General features: G+C 35.4%; 2 protein-coding genes across 4 annotated transcripts; one reads left to right on the top strand and one right to left on the bottom strand.

The window, feature by feature from the left end:
• Positions 1-352: 352 nt before the first annotated feature.
• Positions 353-17,818, top strand: LOC114407177 (1,4-alpha-glucan-branching enzyme 1, chloroplastic/amyloplastic). Of its 2 annotated transcripts, none has more exons than XM_028370181.1 (22): positions 353-645; positions 1,667-1,821; positions 3,547-3,821; positions 4,008-4,106; positions 4,903-4,945; positions 5,671-5,730; positions 6,663-6,743; positions 7,717-7,833; positions 8,394-8,477; positions 11,502-11,623; positions 11,794-11,913; positions 12,089-12,218; positions 12,318-12,428; positions 12,955-13,083; positions 13,246-13,349; positions 13,833-13,977; positions 14,309-14,456; positions 14,578-14,678; positions 15,575-15,652; positions 16,005-16,160; positions 16,815-16,889; positions 17,076-17,818. In XM_028370181.1, the coding sequence occupies exons 1-22, from the start codon at positions 525-527 to the stop codon at positions 17,232-17,234; spliced, it is 2,613 nt and encodes an 870-aa protein (XP_028225982.1). In that variant the 5' UTR covers positions 353-524; the 3' UTR covers positions 17,235-17,818. The 2 variants fall into 2 exon arrangements, with proteins under 2 accessions (XP_028225982.1, XP_028225983.1); XM_028370182.1 differs by having other exon boundaries at positions 581-714.
• A 722-nt stretch (positions 17,819-18,540) lies between these two features.
• Positions 18,541-22,004, bottom strand: LOC114407176 (growth-regulating factor 3-like). 2 transcript variants are annotated; one of them, XM_028370179.1, is made up of 5 exons: positions 21,913-22,004; positions 21,285-21,765; positions 20,888-21,064; positions 20,025-20,337; positions 18,541-19,175 (listed from the first exon to the last, which is right to left on the bottom strand). In XM_028370179.1, exons 2-5 carry the CDS (start codon positions 21,508-21,510, stop codon positions 18,743-18,745), a joined length of 1,149 nt encoding a protein of 382 aa, XP_028225980.1. In that variant the 5' UTR covers positions 21,511-21,765; positions 21,913-22,004; the 3' UTR covers positions 18,541-18,742. The 2 variants fall into 2 exon arrangements, with proteins under 2 accessions (XP_028225980.1, XP_028225981.1); XM_028370180.1 differs by lacking the exon at positions 21,913-22,004 and having other exon boundaries at positions 21,285-21,795.
• Positions 22,005-22,496: the final 492 nt, after the last annotated feature.

Below are 22,496 nucleotides of genomic sequence, written 5' to 3'. Positions count from 1 at the left end.
TCCTGGCCATAACGCAAAAGATCCTTTTACCTTGGGTGGAACTTTATAGTTTTTTCTTTCCTTTGCTATACAAAAGTAAATATAAATATAAATATCTTATATTATCAAAGAGGCGCGTCCATAGCCAGACATTTCATATCCCAGCAAGGCCTTATTATTTGTTTGGGAGAGACAATGGACGATCAGAATTAAAGAACTGGGCCCAGTGGGCCCCATAACTCCCATCGCCATGCTATTTGGACTCTCGTTGTCACCTCCACCCAGATAGCGCCACCCTTCACCGTATAATTTCCATTTCTAAAAAAATTAATTCATTTTATTGCCTCGAAAATTCATTCAATATATTTATATATAATACCATAGCAGTCCCTCATTCTCGTCATGTCACGTTTCTCTCGGCACCTCGAACTCAACACACTCGTCGAAACTCTGGATCTGTTCTTCTTCTGCTTCTGAGAGACAACATCCTATTATCTTCTCAATCTCATTCTCTACCAGAGAGTAAACCCTAAGAACAAAGAAATATGGTTTACACCATCTCGGGAATTCGATTTCCGGTTTTTCCTTCGCTGCACAACTTGAGCTTCCGTGGCGATCGCAGAACTGCGTCTCTTCCCGTTTTTCTCCGAAACAACTCCTTCTCTCGTAATGAACCTTCCTCATTTTAGCCTTATGCTTTTACCATTCCGTTACATTCCTCTCTTGTCGAGTTATGTGAGTAGTACTTGCTTTTTCTGGATTTGATTTGTTCTTATTGTTGTTGTTTTAGTTATCTTCATCATCGTCATTGTTGTTGTTATTGTTACTATTATTATCATTATTTGCTTTCTTAATCGTTGAAGTACATGTATCGGCGGATACTTGTTCGTTTGGTTTTGATTCCGTGTGAGAAGCGAGTGGTAACTTAGCGAAGCTGAAACGTGAGATTCTGGTAATAGTGTTTACTTCCTAGGTTGGACTTCGATTTTATGTTCAATTTCAGTTCATTTTGTAGTTCACGATGTTGGCGTGGCTCCCTTTAGTGACGGCGGATACATCTGTTACGAACTGAGATAATTTAACCTTTTTTTTATGACATTATGTGCGGCTGTGATTCTGATTGGATGAATTATAAGGTTTATTAAGAATGTATAATATTAGTTATTGTAATAAAGTCATTCTTTTAGACTCACTATAGGTAAAATGTGTTTCATCAAGTCGAGTTGTAGACTTGTAGTTGCAACGCACGGGAAAGTAATCCGTCTTTCATATATGTTTCTTTTAATTACATTACTGCATGCAAAATTTGTGGTTGAATCCCATTACTTTACTTTTTTTTGTATGTTCAGAGTATGAATTGAATGATTGGATCATAACTGTACAGGGTTTGTTAATGAAAGGGAAATGATCTGTAATCTGAATGGCTATGTTTGAATAAACCATCATTGCCTGAAATTGGCATCATTTGACTTGTGAAACTGGCTATAAATATTTATTTATTGATATTTGATTTGTTTAAATTACTAAAACATCAGCGTGATAACAATAAAATTAGAAAAGGCAAAGAATGTGATATATCAATTTTATTTTGGATGAACATAAAGTTCAATCTAGTTTGTTTGTGGCACTAAATTCTACATGATTGGCTTTAAAACACCTTACTGGCATAATTTATGGCTTCTTTCAGGGAAAACCCTTGCTGTAAAATCTTCCCATGATTCTGATTCCTTGTCTTCTGCGATTGCCGAATCTGATAAAGTACTTATTCCTCAAGATCAAGATAACTCTGCATCCTTGACAGATCAACTTGAAACTCCTGATATAACCTCAGAGGATGCACAGGTGCTTTTCTCCTACTCCATATTGAATATGTTTATATAATTGGTTTTGAATTTTTGTTGAAGATCTGACATCATATAAATAGAATACTATGGTTAGTACCAAAATTAACATCTTTTCCAGGTTAGTACCAAGAATCATAGAACACTAATTGAACAGTGTTATTAATCACATAAAATACTTAGAGAGAATACAGCATTATTTGCTGTCCCATAGTCACAGATTCCTACAATGATGAGTTCTCTGTCCCAATTACATGCATATGTAATAATATGTAACGATTACTAATGTACTGATCTGACCTGTCAACATGACAATTAATATTGAACATGTTCTAAATTCTAATAATGCATAATTGCTAATGGCAGTTATTATTGCACATATACTAATAGTATATTACTGCTCTTATTTTCTACCGATAATTATCATAACTGCCCCCTAACTCTCAGTTCCCATCATCACACTTCTGGTGAAAATTCAGCCTTGTCCCTTAGGCTGAAAGTAGGAAACTGGTACTTCCTCGTTATCTTTTATCCACTTCAGTAGCAATTACTTCTCCATCTTTGTTTAGGGTTTCATTATTTCCTTAAATTACCGATCTTAACTGTTTCTCCTTCCAATGGTGTAAACAATGGAATTTCTCTCACACCTAAAACATAGACAGTTGCTTTTCCTGCCCATCAATTCTTCATACATTAAATGGTGCAAACTTTGACTTTTTACCAAAATTCCTTTCTTCACCCTCCGGTTTACTCCCAGTTGATGCTGAAGCAATAGTGTTGGTTCAGTTTTGTGAAATTCTGAAATTTCCCAAAACAGAATTATAGTTTTTATCACTGTTCAAACTATGACCCCCTTTGTTTGATGCAGTTATAGATTGGTGCTCCCAATTGTGCCAACCTGTGTCACCCTTTGAAAATCTTGTAGCACCTCCCTGGCTCCAAGTTTTGGATTTCCTTGAATTCCCTCCAACTGCTGGACAATAGTCACCCCTTTCTGTTTCTAAATCTCATTCTAATTGCTTGACGTCCAAATGGGTATTTGGTTTAAAGTTGTGGATTCTGTGTTTTATATCAGTTTAAAGTCCCCCAAGGAAATAACCAAAATACTTCTCTTCCGGTAGTTTTCTCATTTGAAAGTATTGAATAAATTCAAAGGCTTCTGTGTAGTCCTCTACACTTCCCATTTGCTTTAACTCAATCTAATTTTAGTAGGGATTTTCAACCTTTCTTATACCAAACCTTGCAAAGGGTCTTTTAAGTATTGCCCATGTAAGAGTGGCTTCGGTTTTTCTCAATAGTTTGAACCCATGTATGGTTGGGCACTCCATACTAAAGTTGGCCAACTTAATCCCATAGTTATTAATCTCAAATAGCAGAAAACTCTGAAAATACTATAGCAGGAAGTGGGATGCTATTTTAAATATTATCATTTAAACTAAATAATTTATACTACACATACTCAAACAAACAATAAATTAAATTAATTCATGATAAATAATAAGTCAATTTACAAATACAATCTTGGGAGCAATAAGAACATAGTAACGAAGTCAAAAACTGAAATATGATGGTGAAATCAATATGGGTGGCATGGTTACAAATGCATTTGGTTTGTTATTTTTGTTTGCAATTTCTGTTTGTTAATATTAATCTCAAAATTGGCTTTCCTGGAAATCATGAATTTCTTTGAATATTCTTTTCTGAATGTATGTTTTATTCTTTTCAGAATTTAGAGGATTTAACCATGGAAGATGAGGATAAATACAACATTAGTGAAGCAGCTAGCGGTTACAGACAGATTGAAGATGGACAGGGCTCTGTTGTATCATCACTTGTAGATGTGAGCATTCCGGCCAAGAAGATGTCGGTATCTGTTGGTAGGAAAGCAAAGATAGTAAGTGATGAAGTTAAACCTAAGATCATTCCCCCACCTGGCGCTGGGCAGAAAATATATGAGATAGATCCATCTTTGCTAGCTCACCGTGAGCATCTTGATTTCCGGTAAGTTAATTGTTCATTTTTCAAACTCCACCTTATATAGGTAGTTTATTAACAATTTAACTTATTGTTCTGTACATTACTTTGTGTTTTCCAAACTCTACCTTCCTCTACTTTTGCACTTTTGATACCTACTATACTGTAAATTTATAACGTAAATTTTTTAAAATGCTATTTTTTAAATCACAGTTATGGACAATACAAAAGATTGCGTTATGAAATTGACAAGCATGAAGGCGGTCTGGATACATTTTCACGTGGTTATGAAAAATTTGGCTTCCAACGCAGGTATTATTTCTAGAGTTTAATATCTTACATGTGCACATCTTTGTTTCATAAATTATTTATGTCATATTCCTAAGATGATAAATAGCTAAATCAATCCAACATATCTATTGCTGATCAATAAACAAAACAATATAAAAGAAAACACAAGATTGAATACTCTGAGAGACTAAGCCTTGTGTAATTGATGAATGGTACAACTCAAATAACCTTGATTCAACTGCAAGAAGAAATCCGGCAAGTGGCAACTAGAGTAAAACCTTGATGAGCAATAAGTTAAAATCCAACTAATATTAATCATTAGAAATTGTAAGAGATTCACACAACCAAATTAAGGGCAAGGGATGCTTGATCTGACCAGAGATGACTAGGGAAGAGGATTGGAAGTAGTGGTGGCTAGAAGAGAGGCGGCATGTGGTTCCAACTTCCAAGCACACAAGAAATATTGGTTGGACAGATTCCAATGACCAGCACATGGTGGTGCATATGTGCTCCAACGGCAGCAAGCTTCCAGCAAGAGGCCAGAATGAGGATGGTGAACAAGGTGGTGGGATTGGTTGGTGAGAAACATACTTCAGATCTTCAAGATAGAGATTGCATCCATGAGAGGAGAGGAAAAGTTAATGAATCGGTGTTATATTTTTAATACCAAGTAATGTTAGTACAGGTTACTTACAAATACTATAGTACAACAATAAATTTACATAAAAAAGGAAAAAGAAAATTATGCACATATCTGTACACCCTAATTTCCAGTTGATTAATATGGTCTTTAATGACTGTAAGCTTTTGTTTGCAGTGCTACAGGCATTACTTACAGAGAGTGGGCACCTGGAGCTAAGGTATATTTCTACTTAATTATTGGTATTAGCATTGTTTCTAGTTTTTAGGTTCAAATTATTTTGCATAGTCCTAAAAAGCATGGATATGACACAGAACATGAGTAATCAGTAATTGTAAACATAATTATTGCTATCATTTACCTAATTATTGTAGTATGAAAGTTCAAAAAATAAAAGAAAAATATAAAATGCAGTTAGAGGTATCCAAAGTGTCTGATCAATGTGCATTCAATCAGTGTGTATTGCATTGTCGTTCAACCTACTTGTATTGTATATGTTAGAGTTTAGGACTTAATAGACTTCTTTAAAGTATAACTTGCTTGAAGGAACAATCCTCTTTCAAACTTTGGCATTGTGGTTAATTTCATGCATTTACTTGCATTACGGAATGTACTTATGGTAACTGACTGTCAGTATAATGATAATAATAATCACCAATTACCTGAAGGTGGAAATGCATTCATTGGTTAGATTGGAAAGATCTAATTTATAGTCTACATGGGTATACAAATGTTTTAAGCAGTGGTCTCTATCTTTTTCCTCACTATTCTTCCCCTCTCCTATTCTATAGTATATCATTCTATATTTTCTAACAAAGTTTGAAGAAAATCTTGTTTGGATGTTGTGTGTCTTTAAATTTGAAGACAATTACTTGCGCAATTTCTATAAAGCTGGTTTTTTATTTCCTCTGCAAACCATTATGGATGTTATTGATTGATTTTCAGTCGGCAGCATTAATTGGAGACTTCAACAATTGGAATCCAAATGCAGATGTAATGACCAAGGTATGTTATCCTTACTAGGTCTTTAAAGTTCATACATGTGAAATTCAGCAAACTTCTTTCATTAAGAAGCCCCTATATGTGAATATTTATGATAATGATTTATAATTTTTTTGTTTTTAGTATTGTCCAAGAAGTATGTTTTTAATCTGGATTTGTAGAATTGCAATCATATATTTATTATGTTATATGATTTTTTATACATTTTTAAATATGTATTTTGCATGTATCATATCCTATATATTTTTATAATAATCGTATCGATTACATATTGTATCCAATACATGTATCATCTTTGTGCATCATAGTGGGTGATACTTGGAAGGTCTGGCCTCGCACAGGGTAATGATTGATTCATTTAATATGCAGTAGTCTTTGGAATAATAGGTCTCTTGATACCGTTGAAAGTACAAGGTTTAAGTAAAGGAAGAAGAAAAGAAAGAAATGAGGCTCTGAATAGTATTATATTAGAATTGATATGGAGTTCAATGCTGAGTTCCAAGCTCTATCCATGACCCATCCAACGATACCTCCACTACCTTGCTTCACCTACCTCTGCTTCAATTCTAGTTTGTCATTTTCTGTGTATGAAATGGCAAATGGTAGCAATCAAATTTGCAAATGGTTTATGAATTGGTATGCACAAACTAATTTGTGGTTCTTAGAGGAAACCAATGAATTTGGTAACACTGGATCCCCCTCCCCACACACACACCACCACTAAACAAAAAGTGATATTGCTAGAATGATGGAATTTCATGTTTTAAATGGAAATCCTTGCTTGTACTGATGGATGTGAATGTGATTGTTACAAATCATACATACTTCTGGTTCTGGATAATGGATATCTTTACTTGAACTTAATTTTAATTGACTATTGTAATTTTTTATCCTATTGGCAGTCCTTAAATGTTCTAGTTTTGACAAATTAACAGAATGAATTTGGTGTGTGGGAGATCTTCTTGCCGAACAATGTGGATGGTTCACCACCAATTCCTCATGGTTCTCGGGTCAAGGTAATTTTTCTCCTTAACAAAATATTATTTTGATGGATTTGAATAATCTTCATATATGTTCATACAATCCTTGATAGTCTTTATTTTTAGAGGTGATACACATACAATAATTTATAGAACATTATTTTTGTGTCTATGTCTCTCCATCCCATCATTTATTACATTTTAAACATCTCTCTATTTTCTCTCTTTCTCTCTCTTGGTTGTACAATTTGTTTTACATGTATCATTTCTCTTATTTTTATATATACTTTTTTTTATCAAATAACTAACTTTTGTTTTTGGTTGGCATCTAAGTACTTGTACAGGTAATGAATTCTATATCAAATAATGAGGGAGTTGAAAGTAAAATAAATGTATATTAATTGTGTGTATAATGCATTCTCCAATCTCCTTTTTATAGGGTAAACAACTATGCCTAAAAAAGGAAATAAGAAAAATAAGAAAATAAATATCAAGTACTGAGATATTTTGGACCCCCTAATATCTATGATATTTGTAACAGGGTTTTTCCAAATATATGTTCTGGTTCCTCATATTCATTGCTTTTGAGTTGTGTTTTTCCTTTTTATGACGAATTACACTGTGAAAGAAGATAAAATTCCTTGCATGTATAAAGAAGAATGCTCTCAGTTTATCACAAGCAAGTGAAGTGTGATATCTGAAAAATTGTCCTCTATAATTTTCAAGGTTACAGATATTTTTTTGCTATTGTATGCATTGCTCTTGCAAGCCATACCAATTATGAAAAGCTAAGGAAGCATTGCTAGTTGGTCTTTCTTTCTCTTTATAGTTGTTATTTTTAAGTATTTAATTGTTTCGTTTACCAGGACATCATGTCCTTGACTACTTTCATTCTCATATTATATTTATTCTACAAAAGAATAAGGACAACATTTTAGCTGGGATAATCATACATGTTAAATGTTTCTAGATTTCTTGAACTAAGCATCTCTTAAACATATATTTGTAGATCCGCATGGATACGCCCTCTGGAATCAAGGACTCAATTCCTGCTTGGATTAAGTTTTCTGTACAGGCACCTGGTGAAATTCCATATAGCGGAATATACTATGATCCCCCAGAAGAGGTAAGATTCTAGACTTCTTACATGTAGGTTACACTTAGAAAAAGGTGACAAATCTAAATATCTCTTTTAGCATTATGGATAGAATTGTATTTATGGCCTCTTTGTGGTACTCGTAGTGGTTTCAATGGAACTTTTAATGCTGATATGCAATGATGTTGACAGTTTTGTTGTATTTTTAAGCCATTGCCACCCTGGCTCTGGCTTTTTTCTCATATTAGGAGAAAATTTCCCCCATTCCTTTTCCCAAAGGGATAATAATATAATAGAAGATGCATATGATTTCTCTTCTTAATTATAAGCAAAAATAAAAGATAGACAATACTGCAATATATAACAATGTTTCATAACTGGCAGAATGCACAATAATGTTGAAGGTAGTTCTGTTAAAACATTAGCATATCAAGTGGAAAAAATTATTTGTTAATAGCAGTAATTCCTGTTATCTGTACAAAACTTGGGTATAATTCAAAGTAACAGGTGATGGTTACTTATATTTTTTATTTTTCTGTTTTTCTGTCATGCACTACTGTGTTAAATGGTTTTTTTTTTTCTTTTTACAGGAAAAATATGTCTTCAAACATCCACTGCCAAAGAGACCAAAATCACTTAGAATATATGAGTCACACATCGGAATGAGTAGTCCGGTGAGCAAGTTTTTCTTTCTTAATGTGATATTAATAAGTAAGGGCGAGCCCTGGTGCAGCGGTAAAGTTGTGCCTTGGTGACTTGTTGGTCATGGGTTCGAATCCGGAAACAGCCTCTTTGCATATGCAAGGGTAAGGCTGTGTACAACATTCCTCCCCCATACCTTCGCATAGTGAAGAGCCTCTGGGCAATGGGGTACGAAGTTTTAATGTGATATTAATAAGTGATTAATTTCTTTTTCCTTTCCTTGTTGTCTTATTTTAAAGTCAATGATTTATTACATCATAAAGTTTGATCATTTTTTTTATCATGAATGGCATGTCTGTCTCAAGCCTTGCTTGATCTCCTTCCCTTCCTTCCTTTTTACTCCTAGCCTCCTTACTAATTCCTTGTTTTTCATGTCCCTACTACCATATAGACAGATGGTTATGCCCCATCACTGTGAGTCATTGCTTCCTGGCTATGCCTCTTTATTTACTGTGTACCCTAGTAATGGGCAAGTTTCCATCAGATTATTTTCCTATAATCTAGGAAAAGTTGCTTTTTCTCTTAATAGCCACTGCAGTTAACTTTTAAAAGAGCAAGATAATGGTTATCTTTATTTGGTTGCTTTGAGGAAGTTTTATTCATGATTATTCCAGAAGAAATCAAATTGACTTGCATTACTAAGTAGACACCATCCAAAACTAAATTTGCTATTGATAGGAGTTAGGAAAGAGGGGAGAGAAAGTTAGGTAGTAACAGTTAGAGAAGTTAGTTAATTAGAGGGGATAAGTAGATACAAATAGGGGGAACAAGGGTGGGTGGAAGGATTCATTCATAGATGTTAAACATTTGTTAGAAAGGATAAACCCTTTGTGAAGTGGAAACTCTTGGGTGAGAATTTTTTTAACATATTATGAATCATTCAGTAAAACTTTCAGTTTCTTTGTTGATTTCTGTCAATTTCTCATATTTCTTTCCTGGGTTTGTAACAATTGGTCCAATCTGCTGGATCTCTAGTCAGGTTAGGGAAGAATGGAGAATGCAGCATTGTACTTGAAAGAGGTGACCAACAATTATGGATTACAACGTCACTCATGGGATTTCACCACTCCTGAGCCCAAGATACTGAATTGGTTGATGAAGATGTGGGTACTCAATTGTGATGAAAACTGGTGGAGATGCCACCTTTAGAGATCAAGAAAAGTATTTAAGGAGAAATCAAGAATTTGTCCAGGGATAAAGAAACAGGGACTCTAGTGAGGAAGAAAGGGTAGTGATGGCATCATAGAGCTGTGTGAGGCTGTGAGATGGTAGAAGAGATTGTGGTGAAAGAAAATTATGGACAATCTGTTCAATAGACATGGAATTTGCCAGAGTCCACAAAATCAAGAAACAACAAAAAGACAATTGTGTCATGGAAGAATACCATTCTTGGGAAAGAAATGTTGTATAGGTTGAGAACAACAATAGTTACCTCACAAAGCCTATAGCCAATGTTTCAGGTCAGGCACCCAGAACATGTGGTGGCTTCAATGTTGTGGTTAGTAAAACAACTTGCAACCACAGTTAGGACTTTGGCATCAACTGCAATTCAAGCAATAGATTCTTTCTTGGTGTTTATTGGTTAGTTCAAATTTTCTAGGATCCCACCTATGCTAATATTGGCCACTCCTCCTCCACTTCCAAACCCACTAAACTTGACCATTGTAGCAATGTTCTACAAGATGTGAAGTGAGCAGATTGAGGTGGAGGATGAAAGGGAAGATTCAGTGTTGTTTCTCATGGAAGCAGCCACCGAGATTGGGATTATACAGAGACTGGTTTCACCCATACCATCATGAGACACAAGCTCACATGCAGCAGCCAGTGGATTGTTACCAGCAGAGCCACCGTGGGTATGCACAAGAGAGATGTGTATTGTTGGGTTAGAAGATTGGTTCAGAAGGAACAGAAAGAAGGAGCAGAATGGCATTCTGCAAAATGGGTCTTATTCTTGACCTAATGGGCCAAGCCGAACCTTGTCTCAGTATTTGGGTTTGAGAAGAAAGAGGTGGGACATTACAATTGTACAAACTAGGGTCAGGTTTTGAACTTATGGAGCAAGCCCAAATGGGCAACCCAATTGCCATTGGAAAATAGGACAGGATCTCTATTTGGTCCTCAAGCAGATGGAGGCACTTACCGTTCAGCATCTCATCTCAGAACAGGACCACATTTATGGTGTTTTTCACTTCTCCCTACTGAACAGGGCAATAGGAAAAACTAGGATTGAATTTCAGAATTTCAATCCTAGGGACATTGTTGAATTTCAACATGGTGCTATTGTAAGTTGTTAGGAGGGAAGGGAAAATTAGTTAGCAACAGTTAGAGAAGCTAATTAGTTAGTTAGAGGGGGTTCATTAAATTTAAATAGGGGGAAGAAGGATGGAAGAATTCATTCAGAGATTTAGAAGATTTGTAAGAAAGGGGGAACCCTTTGTGAAGGGGAGACCTTTGGAGGAGAATTCTTTCTTTTACTATCTGTCATTCAATAAAATTGTTCAGTTCCTTTGTTTCTATCAATTTCTCATATTTCTTTCCAGTGTTCATAATAGATGTATTTGGGCAAGTATGACTAGGCTGACCTAATGACATTCACAGGCCACCTTTCTGGCTTGGTGATTATTCTCAAAAAAAAAAAAAAACTATCTAGAAATGTCAAACTACAAATGGTTAATTGTTTCCAAATTCTTTTAATCTGTCATAATGTGAAACTGTCTTACCATTTGCAGAAGCAACACTAGTAACATCTGACTCCATGTCCAATAAATGCTTAGAGTTTCAATTTTGTAAAAGAAAACTTAATTCTATGTTGAATGACTTATTTGCAATGAAGGCATTGGTCTCATTTGTACAGTCAATGTTAATTGAATTTGAATAATAGAATATTTTGTTTAGTATTAGAGATTAAATCTATGATGTTCAAGAAAGTTCCTATGTATAGTATCAGTTCTTTTTCTACTTCTACTATTAACAATTTTGTGAACCATGTGGTGCAGGAGCCAAAAATCAACACATATGTCAATTTTAGAGATGATGTATTGCCTCGAATTAAAAGGCTTGGCTATAATGCTGTCCAGATTATGGCTATCCAAGAACATTCTTATTATGCAAGCTTTGGGTAAGTCTGTTGCCAATATTTTTCTCTGCTCCCAAATTGCTGATGGTTCCAATATGATTCAAACAATAATAGGCAGTTTTGTGTGCTATATTTCTTGTTTCTTAGTGCATTAGTGTTTTCCTCCTAATTTTGCGGGCCTGATTATAAAAATATTGTTCTGCATGATGCAGGTACCATGTTACAAATTTCTTCGCACCTAGCAGCAGATTTGGAACTCCAGAGGAACTTAAGTCTCTGATAGACAGAGCCCATGAACTGGGTCTGCTTGTTCTGATGGATATTGTACACAGGTAATGGTTATACTTTGTACGATATTATTCATTTTATTATTTTTGCCAATATCTCTATTTCTTTCCTTTCAACCTTGTCCTCTTATTATTTCATGAATGATATTATTTATAAGATTTTATCCATGGTATTTTAAGTTTCTGCTTAGACCTGATTACCAATATCTTATGAATGTAGCCATGCATCAAATAATACATTGGATGGGCTGAACATGTTTGATGGAACTGATGGTCATTACTTCCATCCTGGGTCACGAGGTTATCATTGGATGTGGGATTCTCGCCTTTTTAACTACGGAAGCTGGGAAGTAAGTGCTGGCTCCAAAGAATTCATTGGCATAGTTTCTGACAAAATTTTCCATACCTTCTGTTCAACAGTAAGTGACTTACTTTAATTCTTAATTTAGGTTCTAAGGTATCTACTCTCGAATTCAAGATGGTGGCTGGATGAATACAAGTTTGATGGATTTCGATTTGATGGTGTTACATCAATGATGTACACTCATCATGGATTGGAGGTACATTCTAATTGAATATCCTAAAATTTGAAACATAACAAAAAATCCTAAATATTAAATTATTCAAATTCAAATTACAAATATTTAGGAATATATCTTCAACAATAATTATGAAGATATTCAACTGTCATCTCTTACTCCAACTCTTCACTTTAAGAACATTGAACTTATAATTGAGAAGCTTCCTTTAGTCTTTGCATTTTCAACCAAATTGACTTTTACCATATAATAACTGATTTTCAATTTTTTTTTATAATGATAAAATATAATCTAGAGCCAGTTTACTATTGAAGAAATTATCTAGAACCAGTTGTTGCAAACACTACTAATATCTGATTTGATCAATGAATATGAAAGGGGAAAAAGAAATAAACAAAGAAAAAGAAAGGAAAAGAATCAGTGTTGAAGAACTGATGAAATATATTTTAGCAGTGATTAGCCTTTGAATCGAAAGATTATATTTCACTTAGATATTCTTTCTCAATCATTTAATTTTTTTCTTTTGCATTATTGAATGTGACTGTAGGTAGCATTTACTGGAAATTACAATGAGTATTTTGGTTTTGCAACTGATGTTGATGCTGTGATTTACCTGATGCTGACTAATGATGTCATTCATGGGCTGTTCCCTGAGGCTGTTACAATTGGTGAAGATGTATGTTGTCCTCTTAAAGTTTTGAATTAATGTACTTCTGTTAACATTTTATTCAAACTGTTTTAGGAGTTGAGTGAACAAAAAGACAATATGATGATTGAACCCTCTATTTGACTGTATGAAAACTGGTAGTTGACAATTCAATTTTCTTTCCATTTCCAGGTGAGTGGAATGCCAACATTCTGCCTTCCTACGCAAGATGGTGGGGTTGGCTTTGATTATCGCCTGCACATGGCCATTGCAGACAAGTGGATTGAGATTCTCAAGTAACCTTTTGCTTTTATTTTGTAGCACAAATACAGCATGTTATCTTATGTTTCCTCTTAAATAGTCCTGATTATGTATATATAAAATATATAAGGCATGTGCATAAAGTACACTTTCTTGCTTTGCAATCTTGGCCCAAAAGAAGGACTATAAATGGGTTAAACCAGGTGAGTGTGGGTGACATAGAAAGGAGAACCATATTACTAGGATTTTATACTGAATTAGGAATTATGATTTTTCAAGAATTTTTATATTTTATTAGAATTAGAATAGTGATTTGTCTTGAATTTTCATTATCTTTGGGCTACAAATAGTCAAATACCCTTTAGGTGCCTTATGTTTTCACACTAGTTGCAAGTTATTCAAATCCTAAACTCCATCTCATCATTTCATCTCCAATGACCACTGTCATTCGTTCTTACTGTTTGTAAGTAGTGTGAAAAGAAAATCATGTGTAATTTCAGCGGTGTCCTTTTGTGTAGGAAGAATGATGAAGACTGGAAAATGGGTGATATTGTCCACACATTAACAAACAGAAGGTGGCTGGAAAAATGTGTAGCTTATGCTGAAAGTCATGACCAGGCCTTGGTTGGTGACAAGACAATTGCATTTTGGTTGATGGACAAGGTGTTTATCTCTCCAATGTTTTGTGTTCTCATCCATTTGAAACCTGCATGCTGCAATGAAGTTCTTATTTACAGCATATAAAAAAGACTTGCTTGACTATTGTAAATCTTATGGAAACATATCATACGCATTTGCAATCAGCTTCTCATGTTGAGTATCAGCTTAGAAAGAATGTCTGATACAGCATCCATTCTCTGGCTGTTTCTTTAATTCTTTGTTCTTACTTTGCTTCTGTCAAATCATTTAAGGACACTTGTGTTTGCTTTATAAGTGTATTGCTGCAGTTTGTCATTTGACAAATATTTTACTAATGTTCTGTTGGCTGCTTCAGGATATGTATGACTTCATGGCTTTAGACAGACCATCCACACCTATTATAGATCGTGGTATAGCGTTGCACAAAATGATTAGGCTTATTACCATGGGTCTTGGTGGTGAAGGGTATTTGAATTTTATGGGGAATGAATTTGGCCATCCTGGTAATCATATTTGACTTTTGTCATGTCATTACTTAGAGATTCAATAATGATATGACCAGTTGTTAGATTTTATGTTATCAAGTTAAGTTTAGCATTGCTCATTCATTGTTGCTCTCTTCAGAGTGGATTGATTTTCCAAGGGGTGATCAACATCTTCCTACTGGCGTAATAGTTCCAGGGAATAACAACAGTTTTGATAAATGCAGGCGTAGATTTGACTTGGTAAGTTCATGATTCCTTGATTCAGGACCTGTGCAATTACTAATTTATATTCCCACTGTTTACTGTTTATGTTTTATGAGATTTCAGTTAGTTAAGAACTACTTTGTGGCAAAATGTGTTTATCTTATTACTGATGAATTATAAACCATACTGATCATATGTGAACATGTTTGAAGATTAGAGAAATGAGAGTCATGCAACTCTTTCTTTCTTGTGAATACAAGGATAATTTGATGTACCAACTAGCTAGCATGCTAGTCAAAGTTCTCTAAGGACCAAGGATTTTTTATATTTGTGTGACAAACTAGATGACCATGATATCTATGGCAAAATTGTTCTCTTTCCGTATTTTCTTTGCTACTGTTGATTGCTCCAGTTTTCTTACAAACCATTACATAATCAACATGGATGCCTCTTCCACTGAAATGTAGAGCATGTTTCTTTGTTCCTGAAAATTACTGTCCTAATTTAGTAACAATTACTAAAGTAAGATGATGTATTTGAACAGTTGAAATACCTGGAGTAATGATGAAACTAGCACATGACTTGTTTGTGATGTGTATCTCGGACAATGCATGTCATGAAAGTCAAATAAAGTTGCTAACAGTTAAACACATGGAGTGAGAAAATGAAACTAGAGTCCTGCTCCAGGTAGGGCAAGATGTTTATATATAGAACTAAAAAATCCGAAAAAGATTATGATGAATTGTTGCCTGATAGAATCTCAATTTTGTGGACAAAACTATCAAAATATATGCTTTGTTTTGTTTACTATTTACATTACTTTGACATTAAACATACAGTACATGTACTTGTTGTCGGAAAAGAGAAAAAGAACAATTTACAAAGGCAATAGTTCAAAGTTACAAAACTTATCTTCTGTACTGCTTAATCAGGGTGATGCGGACTATCTAAGATATCGAGGGATGCAAGAATTTGATCAGGCCATGCAGCATCTAGAAGAAAAGTTTGGTGTAAGTCTTCATTTTTTGCCTGCCTCTCCTATTTCCCATGTCAATGAACTGTCCTAATGAAATCTCTATTGGAAAGTTATCTAACTTTGATTTTATGGCTATTGCTCATCATTGGAGATAGCACGTGTAAAGTTTTGAGTACACCATGATCATCATCATAATCATAATAACAATAGACACTTGTGAAAGCAGATTTTTTATTTTCTTTTTCTTCCAAGACAGTTCATACACACATGGTTGTGTAACCTAAGTACTAATAGTATTTTAAATTTTTAACCTAGGGTTGTTATCCCCCATGGTAGAAGCAGTTAAGGAAAAATAACTGTACTTAGTACTTACCTTTTTGCTGCAGTTCATGACTGCTGAGCACCAATATATTTCACGGAAAAATGAAGGTGACAAAATTATAGTCTTCGAAAGGGGCAACCTCATCTTTGTCTTCAATTTTCATTGGAACAACAGCTATTCAGATTACAGAGTTGGCTGTTCAACCCCTGGGAAATATAAGGTATATCTGTGTGTCATTCTCTGGCAAGACTATAATGGTCATATTAGAAGTTCTTTATAACAATGCAAAGCTACCATCTGTTATTTCATCTCAAGAAACATCATTTTCGTCATTTGTCTGGTTAGTCTCCTAACTCATATCCCAATTCAGGAAATACGTGGATTAAGTTTTAAATCATAAAACCCTTTGTTGGACCAAGTTAATCCTCTTTCTCAATGTAAGTGCATATTATTATTGAAATCATTGGCCCTATCTATCATCAAATGCACTTCTTTAACTATGGTGTCCAACATTCAGACATATCAATATTGGTAACTGCTCATTCTACTTGGAGTTGTTTAGGCAAAAGTGCCTTCCCCTGTTCACAAAATTCAAATCATCAAACTGAAGCTCATCTTAATGGAAGTTTAATCTAGAACAATGAGCAAAAGGTCCCCCAAAAAACTTAGTAATCTAATTTTACACTCTTTTCTCCAATTCCATCTATGGATGGTCTGGTCCTACTGTGTACTTTTGATACGATAGTACTACCGATACCATCACTGGAAGCTAATGCTTCCAACATTATGACCAATACCAATATTATTTCCTTTTTTTTTCTTTTCCTAAGTTTGAGAATGTTTAATAATGGGTTTATGCATTTCCTTTTTCCAGATTGTCTTGGATTCAGATGATGCCTTGTTCGGTGGCTTCAGTCGGCTCAATCACACTGCTGAGTACTTCACCTCAGTATGGAACTTCTTTAAACTTGTGTCTGAGTGTGCACCATGCTCTGGCATGGACCTGTGTGTTGTGTTTGTCTTGTTTGTATTTTCCTATTTGTGTTCTTTTACATTCTTGCTGACCTAATTTTATCATTTTGACTATCTCAATCGAATAAACAAACTTCTTGAATTCTCTTGGGTGATTTTACAGGAAGGATGGTATGATGACCGACCTCGATCCTTTCTTATCTATGCACCTTCTAGAACAGCAGTGGTTTATGCCCTTGCAGATGATGTTGAACCTACCCTAGCAGATGAAGCTGAACCTGCCCTAGCAGATGAAGCTGAACCAGAGCCAGTTGATCCTTGATGACAATTTTCTGGGATGCTGAAATGTTACAAGTGCACAACGGCATGGATGCAGTAAATCCCTAATCAAACTAGCCAACCAACGTCTGGTGGATTAACCGACACTGAAACAACAAAGAAGCTGAATTGAAGTGGAATAAATAAAGCGCTAGTTCATCTTTAGTTGAGAGCAGGAGACTAGCCTCGAAATCTTGTACATGTGCCTTGCTAGGTAATAAGTTGTGATATCACACCCATCTTCCTGTTTTTACTTTTTAGGATTTAACGTCTTGACATGTATAAGTTGCGTCACGATTGACAAATGTGAATCAACAAAGCTATGGTCCGCGAACCTGAGACTCAATGTACCTATGCACGTATCAATCTTCATAAAGTGCTTACTCTGTTTAAGAGTTGGAAGGATTTTACCGTGGGAAATTTTGCAGGAGGCTTTTATAGATGTTTCCTTTAGATTATTTTTATTTATTGGTTAACTGTTTCCTTTATATTTAAAAGTTGAGTTGTAGCAATTCAAAGTATTCTATGCAGTGTAATAAAGACAATGTACACGGTCATAAAAAAAATTAAATAATTGCCTACTGTATCTATTTTCTTTTAAATAATAATAATGAATTATATTCATTATCACTTGTCAATTTCCTTTTTTTTTGCGGTTGCGATGACCAAGTGGCAAAAATGATAATAGTTATCAGTCTAATGTTCGGGAAGTAAATATTATTCTAGGATTTAGCTATTTAGCTCAATTGATTAAACAGATATGTAATATTGTAAATTTTATATTCTGTTTAATTTCTATAGATAAAAAAAAAAATTATTCTAATTCCATTAGTTCACCTCCTGCTGGTACAAGTGATTTGAGGAGATTGGAGCAAGCAAAGCTTCTTTCACTGTTTAACTTTGAAAGGAGTGCTGCCAACATACTCCGAACATAAGAAACAGATTATAATATAGTATTTTAGAAATTATGTATTAAAAATATACTATTCTCCAACAAAATAGGCCTCAATTGTTATCGTCTCGTATAGATGATTTCTCGAGGAAGTTCCAATATCCCGCATTTGCTTACACTGGCTGCATTAGAATCATCTCGCTTCCGTTCTGCTTTGTTCATTAATATTGTTCTTTTATCCTTGTTATCGAGTTTCCGTATGCATTTACATTAAGGGGCTCAGATGTTTTTTTTATCAAAAAATAATTGAAGGGGGAAGGGAAATCAGCACTTAGAGACAGGTGTTTTGAGTACATATTTGACTAACTAGTTATTTCACTGAATTCTGAGGAACTAAAGTACTTTCATAAAGAAAATGTGATTGTTAATTGACAATTTAGTATTACTTCGAATTAATCCAACCAGGGACCGACCATATCCTTTCATCGCCCACTTAGAAACAAAAGTAGTCTACACAGTTTGAAAAGAACATAACCGTGGTCCAAGAATGCTCCAAAAGTGGAACTTAAACCTCGAAACAAGAAACAGAAAAATAATTGGGGCACCCACTATAACTAAATTCAGGTGCTAATAAAGCTGGTCTCAGATCCACGAGGCAAGTGACGATGCAAAACACTAGTGGGAGATGAGGTTGAAGTAGATGATCTGAGTGCCTCAGCAAGTGGACCTCCCATCGAAGCCACTTGATTAGACGAGGCCCATCCTCCGGCCCAATTCAACTGCAGCTGCTCTGCCTCGAGGCTTACATTCTCATTTCCTGGGCCCGAGTCCTCTCCATAGCCCGTGGACAATTTCAATGACACATCCGAGGAAGCACCGGGCATTGAAATAGAGAGGCTACGGCCAGCAGCAGCATTGTTTTCAACGTTGTCAGAGTCTTGGAGTGATCGTGGCCAATCATCGAAGAAATGCCTCAGCATATGGCCACCACCTCCACCTGATCTGCCATCCCCACCCACATGATCTTCGTCTTCATTCTTGGTCCCAGAGGAACTACATTATGAGGCCCACAACAAGACACCAAAAATATCATCAAGTTGGGGCTTTTTATTGTATCACAACTAACAACGGTGCCAAAAATATATAAATTGTGGTCATTGTCAAACACAAGGACAACATCATTTCTAAATTTAGTTTAGAAAGGAACGGTTGGGGATTATTTCTGCCAAATCTAAAAGTATTGTTGTGTTTGCCATGCACTTAACGAAATACAACAATATATTTTGTCCTTTCACTCTTTTGATAAAGGCAAATATACATACTACTTAAGGAATCATTATCATAATGAAAGAAACAAAATGTTCCTAGCACTTTTTCCTCTTATCTCCCAATGTGTTATACATTGACAATACATTAAATAGAAAATAGATCCCACACCCAGTTGATATCTTCTTCTAATCTAACCTGCTTTATTTCCCAAAGCACGAGACATAGTGGCCATACCCTCATATAGGGTCCCTATCCGAAGTTAGGCAGAGACACCCCCAGCACAGTAATAAGTCACAAGGATATATATCTCCTCCTTAGATTACTTGTCAAATCGAAATGCATCAAATTCAAACTTACTTTTTGAACGTCAATAAATTAATCTCAAAAACGACAATGACAAAGAAGGAAAAAAAATGAACCACAAAAGCAAAAGTATGTCCCACCATATTTAAGAACAAGCTCATATAGAACCAACATTAATTTAGTCACCCTTTTCCAAAGCAAACCTCACTCGCTGATTGCCTTTTATTAGATACACTAATAAAATCGTAATATAACACTTATGATGCAATCTTGGTTAACAAATCACGTAGTGAGAGAGAGAGAGAGGGGCAAGAAAGGCATTAAGATTACCGTTCATCAAGATGAAGATCAAAAGGAGATTTGAATGAAGCAGAAGCTAAGGGTGGTGAACAAATGGGAGATGATGAAGCACCTGGTCCTAGAGATCCAACTCCAGTTACACCACAATTATTAATAGCACTAGTTGGTGTGGGTAGTTCCACAGGCTTTCTTGAACGGTTTCTTCCACGGTGCATGTGGCGCTCACAGTACTTTTGCCCAGCCACCACGTCCCTCGAACAGCGCCACTTCTTGCCGTCGGTTCTCCGGCACCGCCCTGGCTCCGGATCCATCGCTCCTCTACCCCAATACCCTGATTGCAACACTGATCCAACAAACAAGACCATGATTATACAAAATCTACCCTTTTACCTTCTATATGGCACCAATAGCATGCAACAACATATAACATCAAAAAAACCTTATTCCAGTATATAAGGTTTCTATTTACCACATGCATTTCACGATGTTATAAGTCTTTTTTTTATCTTAAGTGATCCATATTTGATCAAAAGCCTGCAGATTTAAAATATGTAGTGGCATGGTTAGCAGATAGTAATCATCTCCTCTAAACATGTATCGTGCATACCAAAAAGAAAACAACGTTTTCCAAACACACTAACCAGTTTCCTTATTCCACAGATCAGATCGGCTATGAAACCAACAAGTATGTCTTGTCAAAAATGTAAACTTTGGGGGCCGTTGTTTTTTCTTTAATCAAAATTATTTATAAAAAAAAAGAGTAAGTTTTGGGGGACGCTGAATAGTCACAAAACACGAGAAAATGATGTAATATATGGAAAATGGTGTATGACAGTGAAGAATATAGAAGATAATAATAAAGATATTGGAGAGAGAGAGAGAGAGAGAGTTACAAGCAGAAGGTTGGTAATGTTGGAGAGGGTGATAATAGTGTGGAGAATGAAGAAGGCTTTTCTTGATTGGTTGAAGGAGTTCAGGAGGAACAGCGGCACCAGCCAACATGTACCTGAATATCAAAGCCTGCAACTCAAGCTCCTGCCACTGAGACAAGCTGAAGTAGCTCCCCATCCCTGAACAGAACAGGTGTAATAATAATAAAGAGGAGACACCAACCCACAAAGGGAAAAAAAAGAAGAGAGAAAACGTAAGTGCCAAAGAAGAAAAGGTTGTGGTAGTGGAAGAAGCAAAAAACTTGAAAAAGTAAGCACCAACTAATGCCTGAAGGCTAATCAAACTAACTTTATTTCTTTCTGCAAAAGGGAAAAGAAAGAAAGAAAATAAAAATCTTACTGGGAAATAATCTGTTAGTGGTGGTAGAAGTCATTGTAGCAGAAGCTAATGTTGAATCTGACAGGGTGCTGACTTTGCTGCTGTTGGGTTCAGGTACAAACAAAGGGAGTGCAGAGGCTGATGGCTGTTGTTGTTGATGGGATTCAGGGAGAAGTTTTGGCATCTTTGTAGAATGTTGTTCCTCTGACTCGTGCTGGTTTCTCCATTGCTTCAGATGGAAGTCCATGGAGAGAGAGAGAGCAAAAAAGAAAGAAACTTGCTACTATTACTATTAGGTTTGGCTTAGCGTGCGTGACTGTGGTGGCTAATTAACTTCGTTGGTTGTGTTGGATGTATAAAGACCAAGTTTGTAAAAAGCTTTTACAGTGTCCTCTTCGGGCTCCTTTATATCTTTGGCAGATACCTACCTGTGTGTGAGAGAGAAATAAAGGGTGGTGGAGTGAGAGAGAGAGAGTTGTTTGCTTCTTTCTGACAGCAAAGCCTGCAAAGTTTGTTTTGAAGGCAGTGGGAGGAAGGGTTAGAGCACTTGAGAAAAAGACAGTGAGACAAGACAGTTGAAAGAAAGAAGAAAAAAAAGCTAAGAAAGTAATAAAATAATGAATAGATAAACAGAGATGAAAGAAAGAACCTGCGGTCTTTGTCTTTCTGCTTTGCTTTGGAAATACCACTCGAGGGAAGAAGTAGCAGCAGCAGCGTAGCATAGCATAGGGCTTGTAAGTGGAAAAACCAAAGCTTTTTAGTTTTCAGAATATTATATTATCATAACTACTAGGAGTCTACTATAAAGTAGAGTGGCATAGAATAATATTATATTCATCTGCTTTTTTTGTGTGTGTGTTTTAATTAATTTTTTAATGAGTTGGTTTTGGACGAATGTGGTGTGTGAAACAATGCAATGAAAAGGGTAGAGGCAGAGGTACATAAATGAAGTGAAGAGTGACATAGGGATAGGGAGGGTTTTGATCCGAGAGTACAGTTTCCATTGCAGCTGAGAGGATTTTCTTGAGCCTGGGCCTGGGGACTGACTAGAAGAACTAAAAATCAAGGTTATTTCTAAACTCAGCATATTTAGCAGCTAATACCTCGGGTTTCGTCCAACACTATGTCATTTGCATGTAGCATATCGAGGGAGAGGGATTTTAAGTAATCTTATATTTTTATTTTATAATATGAGATATATACCCTCTTTTATGCTTTGAATTTTTAATTCTA

Source organism: Glycine soja, chromosome 3 (genome assembly GCF_004193775.1).
Source record: "Glycine soja cultivar W05 chromosome 3, ASM419377v2, whole genome shotgun sequence".
In the NCBI taxonomy this organism is placed as follows: domain Eukaryota; kingdom Viridiplantae; phylum Streptophyta; class Magnoliopsida; order Fabales; family Fabaceae; genus Glycine; species Glycine soja.
This window is presented reverse-complemented; position numbering and strand designations above follow the sequence as displayed.

Coding starts and splice junctions, on each gene's coding strand:
- LOC114407176 (XM_028370179.1), bottom strand. CDS start 21,510: ATGGACTTCCATCTGAAGCAATGGAGAAACCAGCACGAGTCAGAGGAA. Junction 21,065..21,284: donor CACTAACAGATTATTTCCCA/GTAAGATTTTTA, acceptor TGTTCTGTTCAG/GGATGGGGAGCTACTTCAGC. Junction 19,176..20,024: donor GATCTTCATCTTGATGAACG/GTAATCTTAATG, acceptor CTCATAATGTAG/TTCCTCTGGGACCAAGAATG.
- LOC114407177 (XM_028370181.1), top strand. CDS start 525: ATGGTTTACACCATCTCGGGAATTCGATTTCCGGTTTTTCCTTCGCTG. Junction 646..1,666: donor CCGAAACAACTCCTTCTCTC/GTAATGAACCTT, acceptor GGCTTCTTTCAG/GGAAAACCCTTGCTGTAAAA. Junction 14,679..15,574: donor GCAGGCGTAGATTTGACTTG/GTAAGTTCATGA, acceptor CTGCTTAATCAG/GGTGATGCGGACTATCTAAG.